Source organism: Rattus norvegicus, chromosome 15 (assembly GCF_036323735.1).
Source record: "Rattus norvegicus strain BN/NHsdMcwi chromosome 15, GRCr8, whole genome shotgun sequence".
Taxonomy (NCBI): Eukaryota; Metazoa; Chordata; class Mammalia; order Rodentia; family Muridae; genus Rattus; species Rattus norvegicus.
In genome coordinates, this window is record NC_086033.1 from 54854704 (window position 1) to 54879685 (window position 24982).

Below are 24982 nucleotides of genomic sequence, written 5' to 3' on the forward strand. Positions count from 1 at the left end.
TATACTATGCTATACTAAAATACATCACAAACATTCATGTCTCCTATAATCAGACTAATTTCCTTTTTATAATCTTGATGATCATATACATTCAAACTATTATACACTAAAAATAAACTTTCTAAATTCAAGATTATAATTCTTTGCACAGTGACACTAAAAATTTAACTCAAGACCTTAGAATATCAATAATTCCATATTTCCTAAAAAAACAGAATACAAATCTTAAAAACATTAGACACAGACACACAAAGACACCAGTTCCTGGTGTAGAATCACTGTTGTCAAAATGTCTGCATAATTTCTAAGATTTTATGTATAGGAAAGAGGACATTATTTTTTTTCCAAAAAATACCCCCACTGAACTAATATAGAAAGAAGTAAAATTTCAAGCTATGGTGGAGGCAAGAAGATTTTGAATTCAAAGCCAGCCTAGGCTAAATAGGACACATGTTTGAGGACACGATGGATGGATGGATGGATGGATGGATGGATGGATGGATGGATGGATGGATGGATGGATGGATGGATGGGTGGGTAGATGGATGGATGGGTGGGTAGATGGATGGATGGGTGGATGGATGGGTGGGTAGATGGATGGGTAGATAGATGGATAGAGGGTAAGGGAGGAAGGGAGAGAAGAAAAAAGGGAAAACCAATGAAAAAGAAAAAGGAGGAGGAAGAAGAAGATGAAACAACTCACTGGAAAATGTTATGGTCTTTACCATGCTTGCTCTGGGCCCATCTATCACCCACACATCAGTTATGTTCACGTAGTGCACGAAGCTTCAAATTCATTACAATTTAGGCTATGATGAATTCTGCTTAAGAAAATGTCCCTGAGAAAGAATTTCTTGTCTAACTGATGTAACTCAAATTAGGGGGAGCACCTACCTACTTCAAAGATGGGAGCAAATATTCAAGAAAATATTGGAAGAGAGATTATCTTTCTTTAACATCTACATTGTCCTTGTTAAAAGCTGTAAGCAGCTATGTATGTATGTATATATGGCAAATATTCTTGACCTATAGAATTATATCATTATATAAGTTGGGCAAATAAAATTATATTTGAACAATTATTATAGATAAAATGACAGAACTTGTGTACTCTCTGGATACAATACAGTAGAAGATAACATACTATGATAAAAAGTGATTACAGGGGCTGGAGAAATGGCTCAGAGGTTAAGAGCACTGACTGCTCTTTCAGAGGTCCTGAGTTCAAACCCCAGCAACCACATGGTGGCTCACAAGCGTCTGTAACGGGATCTGATGTCCTCTTCTGGTGTGTCTGAGGACAGCGGTAGTGTACTCATATATAATAAATAAATCTTTTTTTAAAAAGTGATTACAGTATGAAATAGAACATTAGCAAATATAAAAGGCACTTAATTATATTAATTATAGTAATACATTTGTAAAGGCTCCCAGCCAGGTGTGGCATGGTTATGTATTTCTCTGTCACTTAACCCCTAAGCAAGATATGAAGTGAGGGGTCACTCATAGAGGCTAGCACCAGTTACCAGTTTCTCTTTCTTGCTTTTCTGAGGGAAGGACAACAGGAACTTTCAAATCAAACTTAGGGTCTGTTAAGAATGGGAAGGGATATGTGAAAGGTAAGTTCTATTAGCTAAACCAAACAATAGTTAGACTCACAGAAGATTCAGCAGCAATGGGATCTTAAAAATGATATGGTAATATCTCAAATCTCTGAGAAAATTAATGACAACCTAGAATTAAAGAACCATCTAAAGCACCTACCACAAAGCAAGGATAAAGACACCCTCTCTCTCTGTGTGTGTCTCTGTCACACACACACACACACACACACACACACACACACACACACATATCCCACATGTCCCCAAACTAACCTTGAGGTTACTGGAAAGAAATTGCCATGGGAAGGTTTAGAGGGTGAAGAAACAACAAAGAGTAATTTATTCATAGTATAACCTCAAAAGTAAAAGCAATACTTCATCCTCTATTACAAAGAGATAAAGAGAAGAGTTTTGGAAATCGCAAAGGTAGTGACAAACACCTGAAGAGAAAGAAGTAAGCTGTGCTAAAACCAGCTCCTGTTTGTAGGTTCCAGGTGGGTGAGGGCACGGGGAGTGGGGGGTGGGGATGCAGTGAGGGGGAAGCCCCATCCAAAAAATATCTGTGTCTGAGAGCAGGGAACAACCACAAGTCAGGGAGCCTGAATTTAACCTGTCACAACAGCTCTCCCGGGTGGGGGAGCCTGGAAAGAAAACTGTGATTTGGAAAAGGGGTCCCAGAACTTGACAAACCAAAGAGTGCAGATGGTAAACTACACAAGGAAAGCCATTCAGTGTTCAACAGCTCGGAACGGACCTCACAGACTGAGAACAGCCTGCGAGTTGGAAAGTCCTGAGCCTAAGGTTAGTGGGTGAATGAACCCTGGGACCCACCTACTGCTACTCACTCCCAATAATATGGTAAGCCTGAAACTGTAACAGTCTTATTGCTATAGTGTGACTAACACTGGAGAGATTTGGAAAGCACAAAGTTCTCTACCTGCTCTCTACAGACCTCAGTGCTGCTAGTCCTGCCCTATATTCACAACACATTTAGGGACACTCCGAGCTGGAACATTAAGCATCCCAGAGCATCTGAAAACATGAGCTTGTGGAGGGTGACAAACTGCAAAACTAAATGTGACCATATGCCTCTGGTGTGCACAAAAGGGAAGCTACTTAAATGAAGACGACATTAGCAGACACGAGATACTTGTCCGACACAGACTCAACACTAGGATAAGCCATAAACGACAACCACCCACAAGTTCCAAATGACCTCTAACTACAGTTATGAATATACCTGGCAGCCTCCAATCTTTGAGGACCCAAGAAAAAGCTGCTCCAACAGGTCATGTTGGTTTTTTTTCATTTTTTGTTTTTTAATGAAAAGGTTATCCTAATAATTTCAAGAATTGTCAGTTGGAAAAACAGGAATTTATAAAAAAAGAAAATATTACCCAGGAAAGGGAACAATTAGCAGAGTAAAGAGACAAAAATTGTCAACTATACATGAAACACACAATTATCTATAATACACAAAGGACTATAATAATAAGCACCCCATACTAACTAATTCAATCAATATCAGACTAATAGATTGAATAGATGGCTCTTAAAAAGAAAAAATATAAATGTGCAATAAATATTTTTAAAAGTGTCCAAGATCTCTAGCTAAATAGGGAGTGCAGACTAACACTGCTCTGAGCTCCCATCTCACTTCAGACAGAGTGGCTATGCTAATTGAAACTAGACTTAGCCTAAGACCTAGCCACTCTATTGCTGACATACACCAAAGCAGCCCACAGCGACACTTGCTCCGTGTCTACTGCTGCATTACTTGCAAGGTTGCAAGGGCTAGAGAATGAACCCTATCTAAACATCTGTCATAGACACAGTGGAGTTTTATTCAACTATAGAAGAGAAATCATGTTTTCCAGGCAATGGATGCAACTAGACATCATTATATCAAGCAAAATGTGTCAGGCAGACTCAGGAAACCTGTGAGTGTCCTTTGCCTGCTCATTGGTAGAATCTAGGCTTCAATTGGGTGATGGCAGTATGAGAGGACAAAGAAGACCATGAGGGAAAGGGAAGAAATCTTAAGGGAAGGGGAAATGGGTGGAGAAGGCGATGGGAAAGATGTAATGTGAAAGGAGCAGGCGGGACTCCTGGAAGGGAGCCGCATGGAGACGGAGGAGTAGATAAACTACAATGCACAGTGAAGCACATGTCTGAATACGGCACAGTGAGACGCATCACTTTTATTCTACCTTAGAATTAATAAGAAAAAGCATACATACTGAGCAGTAGTCAAAAACAGAAGGAAAAGGATGGGCTGGGGAGATGGCTCAGTGAGTAAAACACTTGCTATGTGAACATGCAATCCTCAGCTTGGATCTCAGCTAACAGCTGATGTGGCAGGCAGGCAGGCAGCATGCGAGTGCCATCTCAGAGTGGGATGCAGAAACCAGAGGACACAATCCTGGGGGCTCACTAACAGTTGATATAACATTGGTGAGCCTCAAGTTCACTGAGAGTTCTGTCTTTAGGAATGAAGGGAAGAACTATAGAAGACAGACGCCAGATGGTGACCTCTACACTTCAAGAACACACAGACATGCAGATAGATCCATAAACAATTGTGAAGGAAGGAAGACAAAGGAAAGGGAAAAAAAGAAGTGATGCACACTTTAATCTCATCACTGGGGAAGCAGAGGCAGACAGATCTCTGTGATTTCAAGGCCAGAATGGTTTACACATCCAATTCTAGGCCAGCCAGGGCTGGATGGTAAGACCCTGTTTCAAAGAGAGAGAGAGAGACAAAGAGGAAGGAAGGAAATGGAAAAAGAGAGTATCTTAAAGGGAAGTGCTTCAGTTGCAAGGAAAGTAGCAAACATAAGAAAAACTAACAATATTTAAATAAAGTAACCATTAAGTCTGAAACAGTTTAAAGAGCAACAAATAAAATACCAAATAAGTACATTTTTGGATAAAAAAATAAGTGTTTGAAATTACACTTAGTACTTTAGCTTCTAATTTCAATTTTCTTTTAAGATGTCACAAGTGATATTTTACATATGGCTTACACTGAAGTAGGAAATCAGATTTTCTGATGGCTGATCACTTGCAGAATTTAAAATCACCATTAACTGTTGAATAGTATTCATAACAGTCCTAGAGAAGGAAACACAGGAAGAAGCATTGAGCAATGAAGGGAAAAAAAAAACACAAGAAAAGACTAAAATACAACTATCACATAAGTTAAGCATATATCTTTTTTGGGTGTGGGGAACAAGGGTTCATTTGGATTACACAGCCTAAGTTACAGGCCACTGAAGGAACCAAACGCAGGAAGAACTCACCCCAGGAACCCAGACGAATTCTGTGCAAGGTACAAGATATGGACTAGTTTCATTTTTCTACAAGTGTGACCACAGTATGTGTTGAAGATGCTGTCTTTTCCTAGGGTATATTTTAGCCTTTGTCAAAGGTTAGGTGACTGTGGAAGCATGGGCTTAGGCATGATCATCCTACCAAAAGCCATCTATAGATTCAATGAAATCCTCATCAAATCCCAATGCGCTTCTTTGCAGAAATTAAAATTCATATGGCAATCCAAAAGACTCAGGGTAGCCAAAGTAATTACGAACAATGGAAACACTAGTAAGGCATCAGTATTAAGCATATCTCTCTCTTTTTTAAAATATTTATTTATTTAAGGTATATTACAGATGATTGTGAGCCACCATGTGGTTGCTGGGATTTGAACTCAGGACCTCTGGAAGAGCAGTCAATGCTCTTAACCACTGAGCCATCTCTCCAGCTAAGCATATCTCTTAACATATCATGTATCCCACATATCTTGAAGATCCCTGAAATAAGACCTTATCTAAATAAAATCCCCTTAGCGTGTATAGTTTAAAAATTACAGCTTACTTAAGTCTTTTAGAAAAGTAGTATCATTAAGTACATTTACAGAACTAATACATTTACTAATAAAACTAAGTACCAATACTCTTGATAGAAAAATATTTGTCAAACAAATGACATTTTCCAGAAAATATACCTTATATTTTCATACTATATGGGTATGTGACTGGCATCAAAATGCTATTCTTTCAAGAAAATATTACAATTAGGTGTTAATACTCCACTCTCCAGGACAGGGCCTCACTGTATAGTATAGGCTAGCGTCAAGCTTGCAACAACACTCTTGATTCAGCCTCCCAGATCTGAAGATTACAGTAAAGGACCACTACATCTGTCCTTAAATTGTATATACTTTCAACCAAAGACAGTAAGATTCTTAGAAACTCATGCGAAGAATTAAAAGAGCCTTTGTTACTCCTTCAAGAGAAAAGAGTAAGGTCTTGAGTAACAATGCTGGGGTTAGAGAGATGGTTCAGCAGAGGTCCTGCTCTTACAGAGGTCCTGAGTTCAATTCCCAGCAACTACATAGTGACTCACAACCATCTGTAATGCCCTCTTCTGGTGTGTCTGAAGAGAGTGATAATGTGCTCATATACATAAAATAAATATTTTAAAAGTCACTATTGCTAAAGCATAAAATTTGTCAGTGTCTCAAGACCTCCATAGTTCTGTAACTTTGCATGTAGACATACACTGTGTTTGTAGAATATAGTAAAGCTATACACGTAGTTTTGGTTTGAGGCATTGTATATGGATGAAAAGAACCACAAACTGTTTAAGGCTGATTTAAATATAATATAAAACATGTCATGTTCTCGGGTTTCTCTACACTTCCTATTTCACACACTCTATTTTTTATAGCTACTAGAGATAAATCCAAGTCACAATGACTAGTGCCACAAGACCAACTACTAAAAACAAAATTGCAGACTTCTTTGAAGCAACTGACTCAAGCACTTGTTCTTTTCTTGATACTGGTATCTTTTCTCAGATTCCTGACTTTATGCTCTAGGCTCCAAGCCATACTAGTTCATGGTAGCCTAACTTCTACCTGGTTCTTATGGCTGCATTCCCCACTTCCTGGCTTCTCACACACTTCTCACACACTTCCTCACTTCTGCACAAGATCCACATATTTTTATGTCTTTAACTTGCCCTGATAATTCCCCAATCTACAGGTGCTTTGTATCTTGCTGCTTACTAGGTATCTGCATAAATTCTGTTAAGACTGACAGGTGAAACATGACTATGTCACATGTGTCACACCTGTCCCTGTCCCTCATTCCCACCACTGTTCATTCCATTCAGTCCTTTGGCATGCAAAGCTCAACTACTCTAGTAGGTCAGTGCAGAGCTTTTCATTCACCATGGGGGAAAGGCAGAGGCATGTAGAGGGAAAGAATTCCTCAGGTTACTGCATCTGCACTCTGGTCCAAGCACTAAGATGCACTGGCACTGTGTGCACTGGGTCTTCCCTCACTGACCACTGAAAGGTTAGGTTGTAAAAATAAAGTCTGGGCTGGGGATGGAGCTCAATGAGAGAGCACCTGTTCAGTATGTGGCAAAGCCTTGAGTTTGATCACCAGGAAAACAACAAACAAGCAATAAAAACAACTTCTCTGAAAAATAAAATTGATTTTTATCCTTATTTGTATTTATCATGGATTTAAAACACAGGCCACACCAAGTACCAGATAAAGCACGTAGTTACTACTTGTTTTCCATTCCTGCAGTTTATCCCTCATCTTGCAATCAGTACAGAGCAGCTACCAGTCCCCAGATCCATTATTCTGTGCCACATTTCAGTGCCTCTTTATATAATATTACCTCTTGCTAAATTAACTTGAGACAAAATTTCACACAATTTGTATTACTAAAATGAGGCTGTTTACGTATCTACTGCCAGTTGATATGTATCCCTGTCTGCTTACAATGTACCAAGCACCATGAAAGATCATATTAAAACTGTGAATAAAAACCTGCAGTCCATACAGAAAGCAACTTAAAGGCTATTGTTTGTATTAGTAAAAACATGCAAACACGTAAATGGATTAATAGTTATACTGTGAACACAGAAAAAGAGCAGATGGCAGTCCACAAAAAGAAGTTTCAAGAAGGAATGCCAAGTATGAAGGCTTTCAAGTACAAAAGAAGTCTGACAATTCAAAAACTGAAAAAAGGCCAGTGTGTGGTCAACACAGAGTAATCAAGAACAAAATGAGGTTGGCCAGGCAATAGAAAACGGGTCATGTAAGGTCTTAGGGATGGTTAAGGAATGTGCTTTGTATTCTAAATGCAACTACAAGTAATCAAAGGGCTGAAGCAGCAGTCACACACGATTTGGTTTACAGTCATAGACTATTATTTGCAGGCTCCGTGGAAAACAGGTTTATTGGTAGGAGAAAGCTACAGTGGTAAGACACGCATGACATGATCAGTTAGGCACTGCAGACACTCAAGAAGAGAGCGAGCTGTCTTGCACACTGGAGGTGAGAGTGGGCAGAATCGGAGGAAAGCATGTGAAACATTCAGCTGGAGCTGATCTGAGTGAGGAAGGGACATAAGACACCTCTCGGTTATGTGACATCAAATGCTAGTGCTTTTCCTTTCTGAGTGAAACACACATTTTAAGTTATGTTCTTTATGCACAAACACAACCAAGTTATATTGGTAACCTAGGCAAGTCATAAATCGACAAAAACCAGCCTTCCATATATATTTGTTACATGCTGTGCAAATGCAAAGTCAAACAAAGAGCAAGTCTGAAGCACTGACATAGTCTGAATAAACAATTACAACGAAGCTGGAACCAGGAAAAGGCATACCTAACTGGAGTGTGTGGAGTAACCATGTTTGCCTCTTCATCAGGGTTGCTTTTTCGTGGAGTTCTCTCTGTTTCAAAACTAAATGATAAGTAAAGTAACTCACACTGAAATTTACAATTTGTGTTTATGCATCAAAAAGCAGTTATTCCTTAATAATGGATAATAATGAATCCCTGTTGTTCAGAGCATCACACAAATGCTTGCTACAAGGTAAGAATTATGAGGTCAGTGCTGCTTGTGTAATTGTTTTGTCACCATCACTCTTCAGCCTGGGTCTCCTTCTGCAGGTTGACAGCAAAGCTGTGTTCCAACCACTCAGTACAGCACTTTGAGAAGTGGAAGGTGTATCTGGCTGGTACTGGAGACAGCCAAGCTGTGAGGGATCTTAAAGCATCGCACATCTCATCTTTCAGGGCACTATGCTGTCTAAAGGTTTCATTTCTACTTAGATAGAACGGAAAACGTTTTACTGTGTTTAACTTCTAAATTACATGTTTTAATTTCACAGTAGATAATTCTTCTTAAAGAGTCAAATTAGCTTTACATATGAACAGTTAAAAACTGTAATTACTCCCAGCCATTTCCTATTTTAGACATCTTACTTGGTAAGTTGAGGATTTTTTAAAAATATTGTTTGAGATATCAATTAAGTGACAGTATATAAAAAGGATGGAATGGAAGAGAAACCTCTTGAGTAAACTAATTAGTTCAACCATTTTTTTTGGTACATGTTTAAAACATATCTACCTGACCAAACAAACACAAAATCAGAGAACTCTCATAAGAAATATTTGACACTAAATCTCTATTTGTTATTTTTGTATGTTTAAGGAACTACCTTTACACTAGACAAAAGACATTTGAGAATAATCTGCTATAAAAGCTGTTCAAAGATGTCTAAGTTAATGAAAATCTATGTAACATATCTGAGTAATTAGTAATACAAATAAAAAGCAGGCCAATGTATAAAATATGTTATTGCAATACCTGTCTATAGTATCAGTCTGAAGTGTTTTGTCATGATCCAAAAATAGTCTTGCATCTAAATCTTTGCTTTTAAGATAAACTTCTTCGTAGCGTTTAGAAAGACTTTCAAGCTCAAAAGAAAGAAATTGGCAATTATTCTTTTTTGTGTAATGTTTCTTAGAATACGCAGGTAAATTTCATTAAAGAACTTTTGTACTATGTACATTTAATTTTAAAACATACTGAGTCCAGAACCAAAGTAAAACCAGTCTAGAAGTGAACTAAAGAATATTACACATAAACTTCAATATTATTTTTTACTATCTTACATATACATTTTGCTTATTAGAATTTTAGCTAGACAAGGGTCATCAATGCCACCAAACAGTGCTAAACACAAAAATATCATTACAGGTTGAACATTTCCTACCCAACATGTTTAGAACCAAAAACATTTAATATTTTAGATTTTTTAAAATTTTGTAATACTGCCATATATAGATGAGATATCTGAAGGACAACATTTAAGTACAAAATTAATTTATGTCATAAATACATATTACTGTATGCAGAATATGAAGGTAATTTTAGACAACCTTTTAAAATACTTTTGTGTTCTGAGTAGAACTTTTCACCTGTGGTCATACTGGTGTTTAAAAAAATATTAAACCTTTAAGGGCTCTCATTATAACCATGATTTAAAACCAGTGCTCAAGAGTCTGCTGTGATTTTTCTCCCTTCCTTCTCGTGTTAGGGAAGAACCAAGAGTCTTGCACATATTAAACACACATTCCACCACTACTTGCATCCTGAAATGGTTTTTGCTTAGTTTGGTTTGTTGCTGTTCCGGTGCTGGGGACAGAACCCAGGACATTTGACATGCTTAGACAGGTACTCTACCCATGAACAACACTCCCTTTCTGTGGCTTTCAAAGTCAATCCTTAATCTTGAGGGAACAAAAACTACAATATATGTGTGTGTGTGTGTGTGTGTGTGTGTGTTTGTGTGTGTGTGTGTGTGTGTGTGTGTGTGTGTGTGTGTGTGTATGAATACAAATTGTATGTTTCCCTACATAAATATACTGGGCAGAACTGTTACTAATCCATGGCTAAGATTAGTCACCGCTCCTGCCCTACCTTATAGAAGCACAATCTGGCTGAATTATATGTGCAATACTGAAAATGGAAGGTTTCTCTTAAGGTACCCATTGAAACTAACCCTTTATTTAGGACACTCTTTAGAGTTGAGAAGAGCAGGTTTCTAATGACAAAGGTAGGAATAAGACTACTAAGAGTCCAGGTCCCAGACAAGTGGCTTTAATCTCAGCACTTGGGAGGCAGAAGAAGGCAGACCTCTGAGTTCATAGCCAGCCTGGTCTACAGAGTGAACCATTGCTATATAGAGAAACCCTGTCTCAAAAAACAAAAACCAAAAAGGGGGGTCAGGTTCCTTCTAGCTTCCCCAGTTCCACAGTAGACCACTCTTCTGCTCTGTACATCAATCTTATGCATGTACAGTTTACTTGTACAGGTTCTACTCCAACATACCACTGAGCCTTTGAATCTACAAAGTTCAGTCACTCAAAAAGCCATCTTCCACAGAGCACACTCAGCTCAGAAATCACATCACCTCAGAACGGTATTTCAAGAAATTCACCTGCTCCAGTTAGGATGTGATAGCCCTCCTCAAGATATACCCATGCACACTCCCATTAGAGACTTGTAGACTCAAACAAAACATACTAGTTTTAATTGAATTTTCTTTCAACTTACCTCTGGAAGTCCATTAGATGATACAATTCCAAGTGAACTTATAAAAGGGATAAAATTTTTGAAATAAACATTTTTCACCTGAAAAATATAACATTTGAATATATAAATCTAAAATTATACAGTAATATGATGATATATTACAATTTAAAACAAAATAAAATCTAGTTCCAGTAACTATTTACACTAACAGTGTTAACTGCCACTTACATTACATTCAAATTTATGATATTAATTTATAACTGATATATTTACTTTCTAATAATTATTTTGTAAAACAGAGTTTAAGTGGGAAACTGTTAATGAAATGGGATTGATGGCATGATAAGCCATTGAAACCGACATTTAAAATGATGCTTATAAAACATATTATACAGCCACCCAATTAGACAAGATGGATGAAGCAAAGAAGTGCAGGCCGACAGGAGCTGGATGTAGATCGCTCCTGAGAGACACAGCCAGAATACAGCAAATACAGAGGCGAATGCCAGCAGCAAACCACTGAACTGAGAATAGGACCCCCGTTGAAGGAATCAGAGAAAGAACTGGAAGAGCTTGAAGGGGCTCGAGACCCCATATGAACAACAATGTCAAGCAACCAGAGCTTCCAGGGACTAAGCCACTACCTAAAGACTATACATGGACTGACCCTGGACTCTGACCTCATAGGTAGCAATGAATAGCCTAGTAAGAGCACCAGTGGAAGGGGAAGCCCTGGGTCCTGCTAAGACTGAACCCCCAGTGAACTAGACTGTTGGGGGGAGGGCGGCAATGGGGGGAGGGTTGGGAAGGGAACACCCATAAGGAAGGGGAGGAGGGAGGGGGATGTTTGCCCGGAAACCAAAGAATTATTATTAAGTATTAAATAAATTTAAAAAAGTTAAAAAAATAAAACATATTAAAATTACTGGTTGCTCTACAAGGGCAATGTGCTATAGAATTTTTAACCAATCACTTTTCTTAACCTAACTTTCTTTTCCAAACTTCTTTTTTCTAACAAATAGGGATTAATACAGGAATTAAGTCTAGGAAGCACTTACTAATTTTGTTTTCTAATTTGTTCACAGTTACCTATTTAATAGTTAATCGATTAGTAAAATTAGCCACCAGTTATATATCCATAAATGCTATCAAGTATCAATTAAAACATTAGTTCTTATTAGCTATACTTGAATAATAACATACGTAATGATTCTAAATTCTAAGAATAAATTCCAAAGATGTAGCACTTCACGCATCTGATGATGAATTACAGACAAAATTTCAATAAATAACCTGTGAAGAAAGAATGTTTAGAGTGGACGGAGAGCCCAAAGTCTCTCCAAGGTCTAGAGAGTGGTGAGCAACTGGCCTCTGCAAACATGTACTCATTACTGTAAAGAAGCAGGATACAGTATCTGAAAACCCTTTCCACTTCAAATCCTAGATTCTTAGAGAAAATAACTAGGTCTGCTTAAGTTCTCCCCAATAGTTAGTAACATCTGATGTAGTATTTGGAAAGAAAGTCATAAAATACTCAACAGAAAGTGAATGTGAGATCACTTTTGTTTCATGGAAGTGAAACACTGAGGTTTCTTGACAGGGCATTTTAAAACACCAAGGATATTAGTAAATTCAATAGAATAGAAGGATAATACACTTGAAAACTATCATCTTCATGGTATCAATTCAGTGATTCCAGAAGGGAGCTATTTTCTTTAAAAGCAAAGTAAGAAAGTATGAAAGTAATGTTTTCCAAGAATTTTGTTCCTATAAAATAGAAGTGGTCCTACTTAAAAAAAAAAAAAAGTATGTTCACAACAAAAAAGTATATATTGTCAGACTCTGCATACAGTAATAGGATATTACTCATACAACAGTCTACTTCAGCTGCTTTAGATACAGTGTGAGAGAAATTACCTCATCTACATTACACTCGTGCTCCTTACAGAGAACTTCAATAGTTCTTGTATCACTTTCTAGTTGTTTTGCTATCCGAGCACTCCTGTTCTGACCTCTTCTGGGTGTCCGAGGTGAACCATTAATGGGTGTTGCAGCTGTTTCTGTAAAGACGGCAAGTTAGTTAACACCGTGAAATTGGGCTGTGGATGTAACTGAGTTGGTACAGTACTTGCCTAGAAAAGCATGAACCCTGGGTTCGATTCCAGCACCACATATTCCAGCAATGCGGGTGTATATCTGTAATCCCAGCATTTGAGAAGTGGAGGGAGAATCAATATTCAATACCACCATTGTCTACATAGTGATGTCAGAGCCAGCCTAGGCCACATGAGGCCCTATTTCCAAAATAAATAAAATTAAACAAATTATAAAATAATGACACACTGTAATTATAATCAAGACATCAGAAATAATCCGGTAGAATTCTATTCTGCTTATTATGGTTTACTATATAATAACAGTTTTAACTTACTAATTCATGCCTATTGGGAAACCCTCTGTTTTGTGGTGCTGGCCATCAAATCCAGGGTCTTTATGCATGCTACAAAAATGCTCCATCACTGAGCCACAGACTGTCCTTGAATATCTGTTGTCACATATACACTGCTACAAGTTTTTGCAAATCACATTTTTCTTTTACTCCAAATCTCATCCCCCAAAAGCTATATCCCATAAACTCAGAAAAAGTCTGGCAAAAATTATTTATGTTACTTTTAAGTGTATTTTACTCAGTATATACTATCAAAAATATTTCCTAGGCTGGTAAGATTGCTCAGTGGCAAAGGCACCTGTTATCAAGGTTGATAACCTAGTTGACTGCCTGGAGGAAAGAACTGACTCCAGGAATCCTTTTAACTTTCCACACACAGGGCGATGGCAAGGACCTTCCTCTAATGAATAAAGATTTCAGGGGACCAATCACTGGTCGAGGAGTAGGCGGGACTTCCAGGTCAGAGTGGAGAAGAGGGGAGGAGAAAAGAGAGTACAGACAGGAGGAAGATGGAGGAAGAGAAGGACAGCCCAGATCCGTGTGGCTTTAAATAGTCACAGGTAGCTATGAATGTCTTATAAGGGATGGATTATTATAGGACAGTTTGTCTTATCTAAGTGGGCAGTTTATATCAGTTGGCTCTGAGTTTATTGTGTGGACGTTTTGTGGGGTGAGAATTTACGATATAAATCTGATTGATAACTTTTAAGCCTCGAGTTTTGATTTACCGGGTTACAGGGGTTTGTGACAGCTGATCACGAGTTGGGTGGTCGTTCGTTGCATGCACTGCACGCAGCTGGTTTGGCAGCGACCTGCAGCGACCGCCAAGGGAACTTAACAGGTTGGGCGGTCACTGCTGGGGCTAGCCATGGAGGCAGTGAGATCACTGACAGAGAGTAGCTGGTGGTAGACTGGAATGGACAATCCTTTTTGAATATTTCCTGCTACAGAGGCCCACATATAATTCTTCCACTTGTAATGCAGGGGGCTAGAGAAATGGCAAGGTTGTTCAAAATATTGGCTGCTCTGTCAGAGTACCCAGGATCAAGTCCCAGAATCCATAATTATCAGTTCGGTTCCAGGGGACAGGATGCTCTCTTCTGGCCTCCACAGGCACCAGGCAAGCATACATGCTGGCAAGACACCAGCACATATTTTTTAAAGATCTAGTATAAAGTTTAAGTATGTAGTAAGAGGGATCCCTGAATAAAGGCCATTGCCACCCATGCCTGATGCCCTGAGTTTGGTCTCTGTGACCCACACAAACATAAAAACAGAGAACTGACTCTTAAAGGTTGTCCTCTGACCTCTTCTTGTACTCAGCCACACTACACATACCCCCTCACACACAAATAATATCAATAAAAAAATTCTAAAGTGTGAGCTTTACAAAAATAAATAAAAGATAAACATAAGAATATGACAAACTGCGATTTTCTTAAATAATCTGTATTATTTTGAACGTTACTGACCAACTGAGTAATCAACTATTAAAGAGATTACAGGTGATTAAATACAGTCTAGCCACTCTAGAAATCAGTGTGGAGAATACTCAAAAGCTAAAACATATCTACCATTATGACCCAGCTCTCTAATAGGAGTTAAAACTCACTCAGCAATAAGGAAACCATGCTCGTACTTGACACCCAGTCAACTCCCTACAGGTTACAGATTTTGGAGGAGAACCTACAATCCCTACTTTATTAGACCAGTATAATCCCCAAAAACAATCTATAAACGTCTGTCCTTATACTGCAGATAAGTTGTCTTCACTCTTTATCAAGAAACTTTGCTTTGTCACAGATGGAAACCATTACAGAAAATCACAACCAATCAAACATGTAGGACTATGAAGCCCAGTCTCAATGGATACGCCCACAAACCACTCTAGTGCTTAAGGCCCAATGACCCTTGCAGAAGAGGCAACAGAAGGACTGTGAGACAGAGAAACAGGAAGGTTGTATATCCTAGAACCAAAATATTCTAATACATTCTCAAAACTTTCCAGACTGTTTTCTCATGAAGTCATTGTTCACAGAGATGAATGAGGCTTCCCCATTCTGGCCTCTTCAGCAGCACATTTAGACTTGATGTTTGACCTGTTATCTAGTTTAGTACCACTATTAGCACTTCTATCATTACAGCAGCTAAGAAGCAGCTTGTCCTTAGCTAAGTCTATATCTTCTATATTCTGTATAGAAGTAATTCAAGGCCCTATTCTTGAGGTGGCCGAGAGAAACATGTCTAGTCCAAGAAACAGATTTACTTATACTTATCTTTGCTTTACGTTGTCTAACTATATCAGGAATAGCTACTTGTACTTGAATAGATTTTCCACTCTTCTCGTCACCCACTGAAACACTATCAGTTATTGTTCATATAAAGAATGTCGGTCAACAACATACAATACTAATTAAAAACTTAAGTTGCTACTGTAGAATTGACACCACCACCACAACCCCCGCCCATTTCCAGGAGGCATGGATCACATCTGTCTTGTCTTTTGCTCTACTTTACTGCAAACCCCCTCCCCTTGCTCCTTCAGGGGAAACCTCTCCCCAACCTTACCTACTCTTCAAACTTATTTCAAATACAGTTCCTTTTTTTTTTTTTTAAGATTTATTTATTTTATGTAGAGTTCTGTCTGCATGTATACTTGCACACCAGAAGAGGGCATCAGATTCCATTACAGATGGTTGTGAACCACCATTTGCTGGGAATTGAACTCAGGACCTCTGGAAGAACAGCCAGTGCTCTTAATCTCTGAGCCATCTCTCCAGCACTACTGTTTCTGTTATATGCTATTGATTAGCTTTCCACTGCTACATTTTTTTTTAATTTTTAAATTTTATTTTAAGTGTGTGTGTGTGTGTGTGTGTGTGTGTGTGTGTGTGTGTGTGTGTTATGAGGGGTATGAGGGGTAAATTTAAGTGAGGACAGTGCTCAAAGAGTACAGAAGAGGGCATTAGATCTCCCTGGAGATGAAGTAACAGGAGGTTGTAAACCACCCAAAATGGATGCTAGGAAATGAACTCAGATCCTTTGTAAGAAGAGTATGCACGCTTAACCACGAAGTCATCTTTCTAGCCCTTGTTTAATTTATAATTATTATTGTATTATCATGATGATGATGATGATGATGATGATAGGTGAGTGTGTGTGTGTGTGTGTGTGTGTGTGTGTGTGTGTGTTACATATATAAACGTGGGGGTACCGGGACAACATTTGGAAGTCAGTTTTCTCCTTCCACCATGAATTCTGGAGATCAGACTCAGGTTGTGAGGCTTGTACACCTTACTGGCTCTGTAAAAACTCCCATGTCACTAGACCTTCCGAAATAATTTGCTTTGTTTGGATTAACCCAGATCACTCACTACTTATTCTTAATTATTTGTTCAACATTTTATCTTTTCTTCTATATCTGTACTACTTGAAGATTGCTGTACTTTGTATCTGGAAATGTGCAGGCCCATGTGTTAAGAGTCTTGGTCTCTGGCTTGCAGCTATCACCAGAGTCTAACAGCTAGAGGATTATTAGGGGTGCATCCCTTGAAGGAAAATGGGGCACAGTACTTTTCTTAACTCTCTCTCACTTTCAACCTTCTCCTACTCTAATAGAAGGTGAACAACTTTACTCCACTGTGTGTTTCTACTCCTTTACCACAGGCTGAAAACAAAGGGCCAAATGACTGCACTACAACCTCCCAAACTGTGAGCTAAAACCACCTTTTCTCTCAGTAATTTCATCTCATCAGATGGTGTCACAGTAAAGCAAAGCTGAGAACAAAGGCAGCCTCTGAGCCCGATTAAAGTTTCATCGTCCTCTCAGTTTTAGGACTAGTCCAGACCTGTAGACAGTCGGTACGTAAGTGCTGAAGAAATAGGAGAGGGGCGCTGTGTGGTTTGCAATACTTACTGTACGGCTCTCTGAGCAGCGCAGGAGGCGAGAGCTTGATAAAATAGTCAAGTACACACAACATTAACTGAAATGAGATCACCAGATCATCTTCCATCTGTACTACTTCTCCTAAAAATGAGAAAGATGCACATTTAAGTTAACTGTATGTATCTGTTACTTATTTAGTTGCCCGTGTGTGCATGCATATATGTGCATATCTTTGTGAGCACATGTATGTATGTGTGCATGTACCACAATGCACAGGTGACTATCGAAGGACAACCTGCAGGAGTTGGTGCTCTGCTTTTATTTTGTGGGTCGAGTGACAAACTCAGGGTGCCAGGTTGATGGCGAGTAACTTTACATGCAAAGCCATCTCACTGGCCTCAAGATTCCCATTTTAAAGAAAAGTTAAAGATTGGTACCTTTAAACTGAATAAAAATGTGGGAGGTAATATATTCATATGCTCATGTATTTGTTAATCACTACAGCCATGACACTTTTCTCTTTTTTTACAAAAAATAAAATAAAACTGAGATTTAAGACATAATTGAAGTTACAAAACTAGATAGTGTTAATCTACCCTCTGAATTGAAGATTAAGGATAACATTATTCATTTTTTAAGATTTATTTATTTTACTTATGAGTATACTATTGCTGTCTGCAGACACACCAGAAAAAGGACATGAGATCCCATTACAGATGGTTGTGAGCCACCATGTGGTTGCTGGAATTGAACTCAGGACCTCTGGAAGAGCAGTCAGTGCTCTTAACCACTGAGCCATCTCTCCAGCCCCAATAATTAATTCTTTCTTTAATAATTAATTATTAAAATCATCTGATGTTATTTTGAAAAATTTACTTCCTATTTTGATATGACGTGCAGAATTCATATTTTCCAGAAACCATGTTGAGGCAAATGCATGCTAGTCTTTTATTCAGAATACTTATAGATTATCTCATATGCTCAGTTTAACCCCCTATAAAATATTACACTAGCCAAAGCCATCAAGAAACAACAAACTTAGAATATAATATCCAGTTTATGCTATATATAATATTCAACTACAAGGCTTATAAAAATAAATACATAATAGGAACCTATATATAAATGTAAATTGTGATAAATGTAAGTGCATAATTTCTTATGGCACTATGATTTTTCTAAAGAAAGAAGTATAGGGGCTAGAGAGATTGCTCATGGTTAATAGAACTTGCTGTTCTTGCCAATCCAGGCCAGGCTCCCAGCACCAAATATCTGTAATTCCCGTATCAGGGACGCTAATGCCCTCTCTGGCCTCCACAGGTACCAGGCATACATGTAGATACATATATGCAAGCAAAACATTCATATACATAGAAAATGAAAATAAATAAATTTTTAACTAAAAGAAACATTTGATTTGATTCACTTTCTTCTTGGTATCTGCTAAGCTAGTAATAATGACTATGAATATTGAAACTCACAAATATGTGAGAAAATTAATAACCCTGTATCAGGTAGGTATTTTAAATTCATATGGTACGGTACAAAAGAATGTTTGCAATGAATTTAGTAAAGAAATATCACAGCAAAGTAAAAATGAATGGTATGAAAATGTCACTATAAACTCATAATTTGTATGTTAAGTAAAAGCTAATGCTAATGAAGAAACAGGGATGAAAACTGCTATCAGGTGTATCAAGTAAGAAGAGCAAAGCCAGGTGAGACAACCTCTCCCTTCGTGAACAACATTCTGAAAGGAACACACACTTGCCAAGTGCCAGTAAAGGCAGTAGCAAATCTGTAACACTAACAGAATGCTCCTCTTTTTCCTCTTCTGAAAGTATCTCACATGCTCATATAATTCTGACTTGGAGGGAGAAGTAATTGCTACAGGAAGTAAAAGGCTCCAGAGATCCCAGTATGCTATGCTCACTGGGGAAAAAGGAGAGTAGAAAATTTATCTTACAAAGACTAAGAACCGCCCAGGCTCATAGCCTTCCAGACGCATTCTCTAGTCTCGCCCTCCCCTTCTGTAAGTAGTATAACACCTGTTTACAGTGCACTGCATTTCTATGGGGAATACAAACTAACTACATGGTAAGTGAGAAATGAATGAAGGGAGGGTCTCAGAATTAAAACTCAGAGAAAAACCAGTAAGATGAAGGAGAAAAAGCACACTCAAAAGAAAAAGTAAAATCACAAAAGGGGGAGAAAGTCAGAGAACATAATAGGAAGAAAATATCTAATAAACAGACAGAGCTGGCGCTCCTCCACTACAAGTGAGCGCCCAGTGCCCCTGCACTACAGTGAGCGCCCAGTGCCCCTGCACTAGAGTGAGCTCCCACAGTGCCCCTGCACTACAGTGAGCTCCCACAGTGCCCCTGCACTACAGTGAGCTCCCACAGTGCCCCTGCACTACAGTGAGCGCCCACAGTGCCCCTGCACTACAGTGAGTGCCCACAGTGCCCCTCCACTACAGTGAGTGCCCACAGTGCCCCTGCACTAGAGTGAGCGCCCACAGTGCCCCTGCACTACAGTGAGCTCCCACAGTGCCCCTTCACTACAGTGAGCTCCCACAGTGCCCCTGCACTACAGTGAGCGCCCAGTGCCCCTGCACTACAGTGAGCGCCCACAGTGCCCCTGCACTACAGTGAGCGCCCACAGTGCCCCTCCACTACAGTGAGTGCCCACAGTGCCCCTGCACTAGAGTGAGCGCCCACAGTGCCCCTGCACTACAGTGAGCTCCCACAGTGCCCCTTCACTACAGTGAGCTCCCATAGTGCCCCTGCACTACAGTGAGCGCCCAGTGCCCCTGCACTACAGTGAGCGCCCACAGTGCCCCTCCACTACAGTGAGCTCCCATAGTGCCCCTGCACTACAGTGAGCGCCCAGTGCCCCTGCACTACAGTGAGTGCCCACAGTGCCCCTCCACTACAGTGAGTGCCCACAGTGCCCCTGCACTAGAGTGAGCTCCCACAGTGCCCCTGCACTACAGTGAGCTCCCACAGTGCCCCTGCACTACAGTGAGCTCCCACAGTGCCCCTGCACTACAGTGAGCGCCCAGTCCCCCTGCACTACAGTGAGCGTCCAGTGCCTGGGGTGTCACACAGGGAGATCTTTAGCTCAAAGGTAGTCTGGGCTATGTGCCAAGAACTTGCTTTCAAATGAACAAACAAACAAAGGAGCTCACTGATCTCAATTTATATAAAGACAAGGGGTCAGAAGAACTAAGCAAGAACTAGGATAACAGAATTAGTTTAGTTCAAAACAGACAAAAGACAAGATGAATAGAAACTACGTAATACAAAGTTGGGGATGTATCTCAGTACCAGAATATTCATGAAGCATTCAGTTCAATTCCCAGCATTGAAAAAGATTTAAAATAATTAAAATGAGAGGAAAAATATGAAGAAGAAAACAACCTGATATAATATTCAAAGAAAGCATACTGAATAAAATAATACCTTAAAATACAACATTATTAAGATGTCTCAGAAATGAAAACACAATGCCTAGTTTGTTTTTTCTAAAGTGTTCTGGGACAAATGACTGTAGTATGATACAATAGATCTCCTAGGAAAGGTATTAAATCTCAATTTCAGTATTGATTCACTTTATTTTCTGCACATGAGCGTTTGCCTGCATTTGCCTGTTCCCGTGAAGGCAGAGGAGAGTAGCAGGCTCTTGGACTGGAGTCAGAGACTGAGCTGCCATGTGGACTGAAAGCAGGGCTTGGCTGCAAGCTTTAACCTCAGCTAATTAACTAGCCAACCAAAGATGGCGCCACCTACTTCGTCATCTCTCCACACTTAATCTCAAGTTTAAACAAGAACTCATCAAGTATTCAGCCACTAAACAACAGGAGGAACTCAAGCAAGCCTCAGATTTCTTAAAAGTAACATTCAATACTGCAAGATAATTCCTTAAGGGACAAAATGACTCAAGAAGAGGCTACACAGTCAAGTTCTCTTTCAGGTATAAGTACTGTGGACATTCGCCATCCACATGGCAAGCATAGGAAAGACGACATGAAAAGGCCTTGTTTTTAAAATCCCACAGGTGGGAGATGGCTCAGCAGGTGAAAGTGCTCTCCACCAGGCCTGAGGCACGGGCAAACACACACGCTAAGTAAATAAAAGTACAAGACAGTATTGAATCCTTAATGACACAATCCAGTCAGCTAAGAAGTAAATCAAAATAAAAAACCCAAAGAAGCTGTAATAAAGTAGTTATGATGGGCACAGAATGCACTTACATACAGAACTGAGACTAAAGGCAAACAGTAACTATAATTACAGATGAGTAAATGTTATAGTCTTCGAAAATGAAATGAAGACAATAGAATGTAGTAGTCAGAAAGTGGGGAGAGAGGGAGGATGATGAGCCAAGAGTGATTATCATTGTTTTTCAAAGTAGATTGGTGTAGTGTTGTAGAATTTCCACTTCCTTGTCTGTGGCCATACCACCCTGAACATGCCATCTCGGCTGCTATGAGGACAAGGCCTGGTGAGTATTTGGGTGAAAGAACTCCCTCTTCTCTAATGGCACTGTGATGGGATCAAGTTGTTTCCCATCAGCACGCTATACTGAATGTCATGTGTACTGACTGACATGTACGTACTGACGTACTGACATCATGGTTTACTTCCATTTTACTTCTCTCCCATCGTCTTCTACTTTTTCCAAGTCAGAAGAGGAAAAACAGAAGAATTCACCCTGAATCTGGAATTGGTACTAGCATTTAACTACTATACTTTTTCCTTTCCGTTGTATTAGCATTATCAAAATACAAAGTCTGAAAAAGAAAAGCAAAGATTCTCTTAGGAAATATTTTAAGAAACACCATGTAAAGTAAGTGGCCAAACACATATTATTTCCATTTCTTATTACTTCACTTTTGTAAATTTAAATAAATTTTTAAAATTCAAAATTCACTAGGCCCTGATTTTTATCCCCAGCACTGCTAAAAAAGGAAAATGCAAAGAAAATGGAGGAGAAAAGGGGGACTGAGAAAGAAAGCAGGAGAAAAAGAGAAATTAAACATTTCTAATGGTGTCCTACTACCATAGCTATAAAATGCTTCACTGTTAATAAGCCATGCAGAGAAGACAACAGAAGCATTTATTTTGTACTATTCCAAATGAACAATTTAATCATTATATTTGACACATCGGCATGTGATAATCTATTCATTTACCTTTAGCTAGTAAAAAGGTGATCCAAGAAACTTTTAGCACCAACATAGAATTTATTTCAGTAGATAACCTGGTAAACAAATACAAAGCAATAAAAAGGTTAGACACTGACGAAGTTCTCCAGCTCTTTGTCTGGTTAGTTTGTTCTGTTTTTAACTATAGACTTGAGCTAAATAAATACATAATGGAATGCAACCTTTGTACCTAAACTGAATTTATCCAGTTCATTTGGTCTACCTACCAAAATATTTATTCTAATCTAAAACTATATAAAGTATACCTTTATACTTGTTTGCTCTGTTTTTCTAATTAACATGGACAATGAAAACAAAAAAAGGATAGGTGGCTCAGATTTTGTCAACTTAACACTTTGCCTTAATAATTTTTCCATAGAATGATCATTCATTACAACTGATAGATTTATATCACTTAATATCTGCACAATTTGCATTTCTATCAATCATTTCAATGCTAGTGTTTCATAGAGCAGAAAATCTCCAGGACTACATAAGCTATTTACAGAGAATTTTACAGTTATTTACTGACATATTGCTATAGGCTGCAGTACAAATTTTCAAGATAATTTAGGATTTGTAAATGAGATTTTTTATGAGTATGAATATTTTGCCCATCCTGGTGCTTGTAGGGGCCAGAAGTGGTCATCACATTCAACCCCAGGTAACTGGAAATACAAACAGTTGTGAGCCACCATGTGGGGTGTTGGGAATCAAGCCTTGGTCTAGTCTTCTCTCCAACTCCCTAACTGAGAATGTATTTGTTCTTCTTAGACGAAAGTATGCAGAGCCTTGTTGGTAAAATCCCTGGGATAGATCATCAATAAAAACTTAGTGAACTGCATTTTCCTCACAAAAGTGACAGAACACTGAATTCCAGCTAATTGGTTCTCCTTTGCCATACAAGGCACATATTTTTAGAAAATAAACAATCCAAACAGGATTTTACCACCTTAACTTATAAAATAGTATATTTTTATCACCAAAGTAAAGAACATGTTTGAGATTAGTCCAGAATCACAACCATTAGTGAAAGATAGCATACTACATACCCACTGCTGGGCTGTGTCAAATATATAAGTCCACATGTCCTGAAAGGAAAAATAATTTCAGTAAAATAACAGCTTAAAAAACTTTTAAAATACTGTAGCATGAGTCATTAGCCTTCTAAAGCAAAGTTAAAGTATGTCTGCTTACTACGAAGTGACATCTCTCATCACTGTGTTCTAATTACAAAAGAAACGGCTTCTGTCACTCACTTTTAAATCAAAACCAATGACAAGACCAGACTGTTAGGTCAGTGGGTAACTAATAACTATCTAACCAGTAAGTCATACACACACACACACACACACACACACACACACACACACACTCCTTATAATAAACAAGATTTGGCATTGCAATTGCAATCTGGTTTCATATTCCAGAAAACTGTACAAGTAAAACGGGAAAAGGAAACCTTGGTTTGATTCAAATTCACCAACATTAAAGCTAAATTATTCCATAAGACCAGTCAATAAAAATCTTAAGTTGCTTTTACAAAGTACATGGCAGCCTTGTAAGGCCAAATCAGACTATGTCATTCCCCAGTGTAAAAGCATTCAGCAACTTTCACTGTCTGCAGGGCACAGTCCTAGCTCGCTCCCGACCCGACGCCGTCCTACCTTCCAGACATTAGCAGTTCAAAGCCCATTTGGCCACTGTTTTAGCGTGCACATGTTCGTCACATGCTTAACATGCCAAGTTCTAGTCCCTACTCATTGTTCTTGATACATTTCTACTTCTAATTCCTATTCATCATTTCCTTCTTCTCCCTTAGTCAAAACCTCCAGTATTACTGTTACCCTTCTCACTTAGTTAAGATACAACATGTACTGAATCATTTCTACTTAAATACAATACTCTTCAATTCAGCATCACAACCATAACTGCATTTTTATGTGTACATGTTGTGGTGTATACATGCTTGCACTGGCACATAAGTGTGCATGTATGTGGAGGCCTGAGGTTGATGTCAGGAATCTTCTTTAATTGTTCCTTTATCCTATTCTTTGAGGGTAGGATCCCTTGATAAAATTCAGAATTAATGGATATAGCAGGGTCCTAATAGTTAATCCTTGACGTGGTTTGTTAATTTGTTTCCAACAAAACAGCTGACATCATACATTTTCTTAAAGTGTACTTCATAAAACACTTCTTGTATAAGATCTTAACTGCTGTTAAATGCTGTTATGGTTTGTGGTTTGAATGTGAAATATCTCCAACAGGATCACATTTGAGAAAGAGTCTCAGGGCTTGGGGTAGGGGTAGAGACCCATTCCTGTTCATGCACTCTGACTCCTTGGGATGGGTGCAGTGTGGCCAGGAGCCTCCTGTCCTGCCTCCATGCTTCCCAGGCCTGCTGCCACACTTCACTGT

General features: G+C 38.8%; 1 protein-coding gene across 2 annotated transcripts in view; it reads right to left on the reverse strand.

The window, feature by feature from the left end:
• The window catches only part of Rb1 (RB transcriptional corepressor 1), a 131132-nt gene that overhangs the window by 73846 nt on the left and 32304 nt on the right, over window positions 1–24982 (reverse strand). For both annotated transcript variants that reach the window (NM_017045.2, XM_039092994.2), the window contains exons 5-12: window positions 23614–23652; window positions 22550–22617; window positions 17383–17493; window positions 12935–13077; window positions 11039–11116; window positions 9287–9396; window positions 8300–8377; window positions 4631–4718 (exon numbers count right to left, since the gene is read on the reverse strand). In NM_017045.2, the coding sequence (NP_058741.2) occupies window positions 4631–4718; window positions 8300–8377; window positions 9287–9396; window positions 11039–11116; window positions 12935–13077; window positions 17383–17493; window positions 22550–22617; window positions 23614–23652 (715 nt within the window). The remainder of the gene's footprint in view (window positions 1–4630; window positions 4719–8299; window positions 8378–9286; window positions 9397–11038; window positions 11117–12934; window positions 13078–17382; window positions 17494–22549; window positions 22618–23613; window positions 23653–24982) is intronic.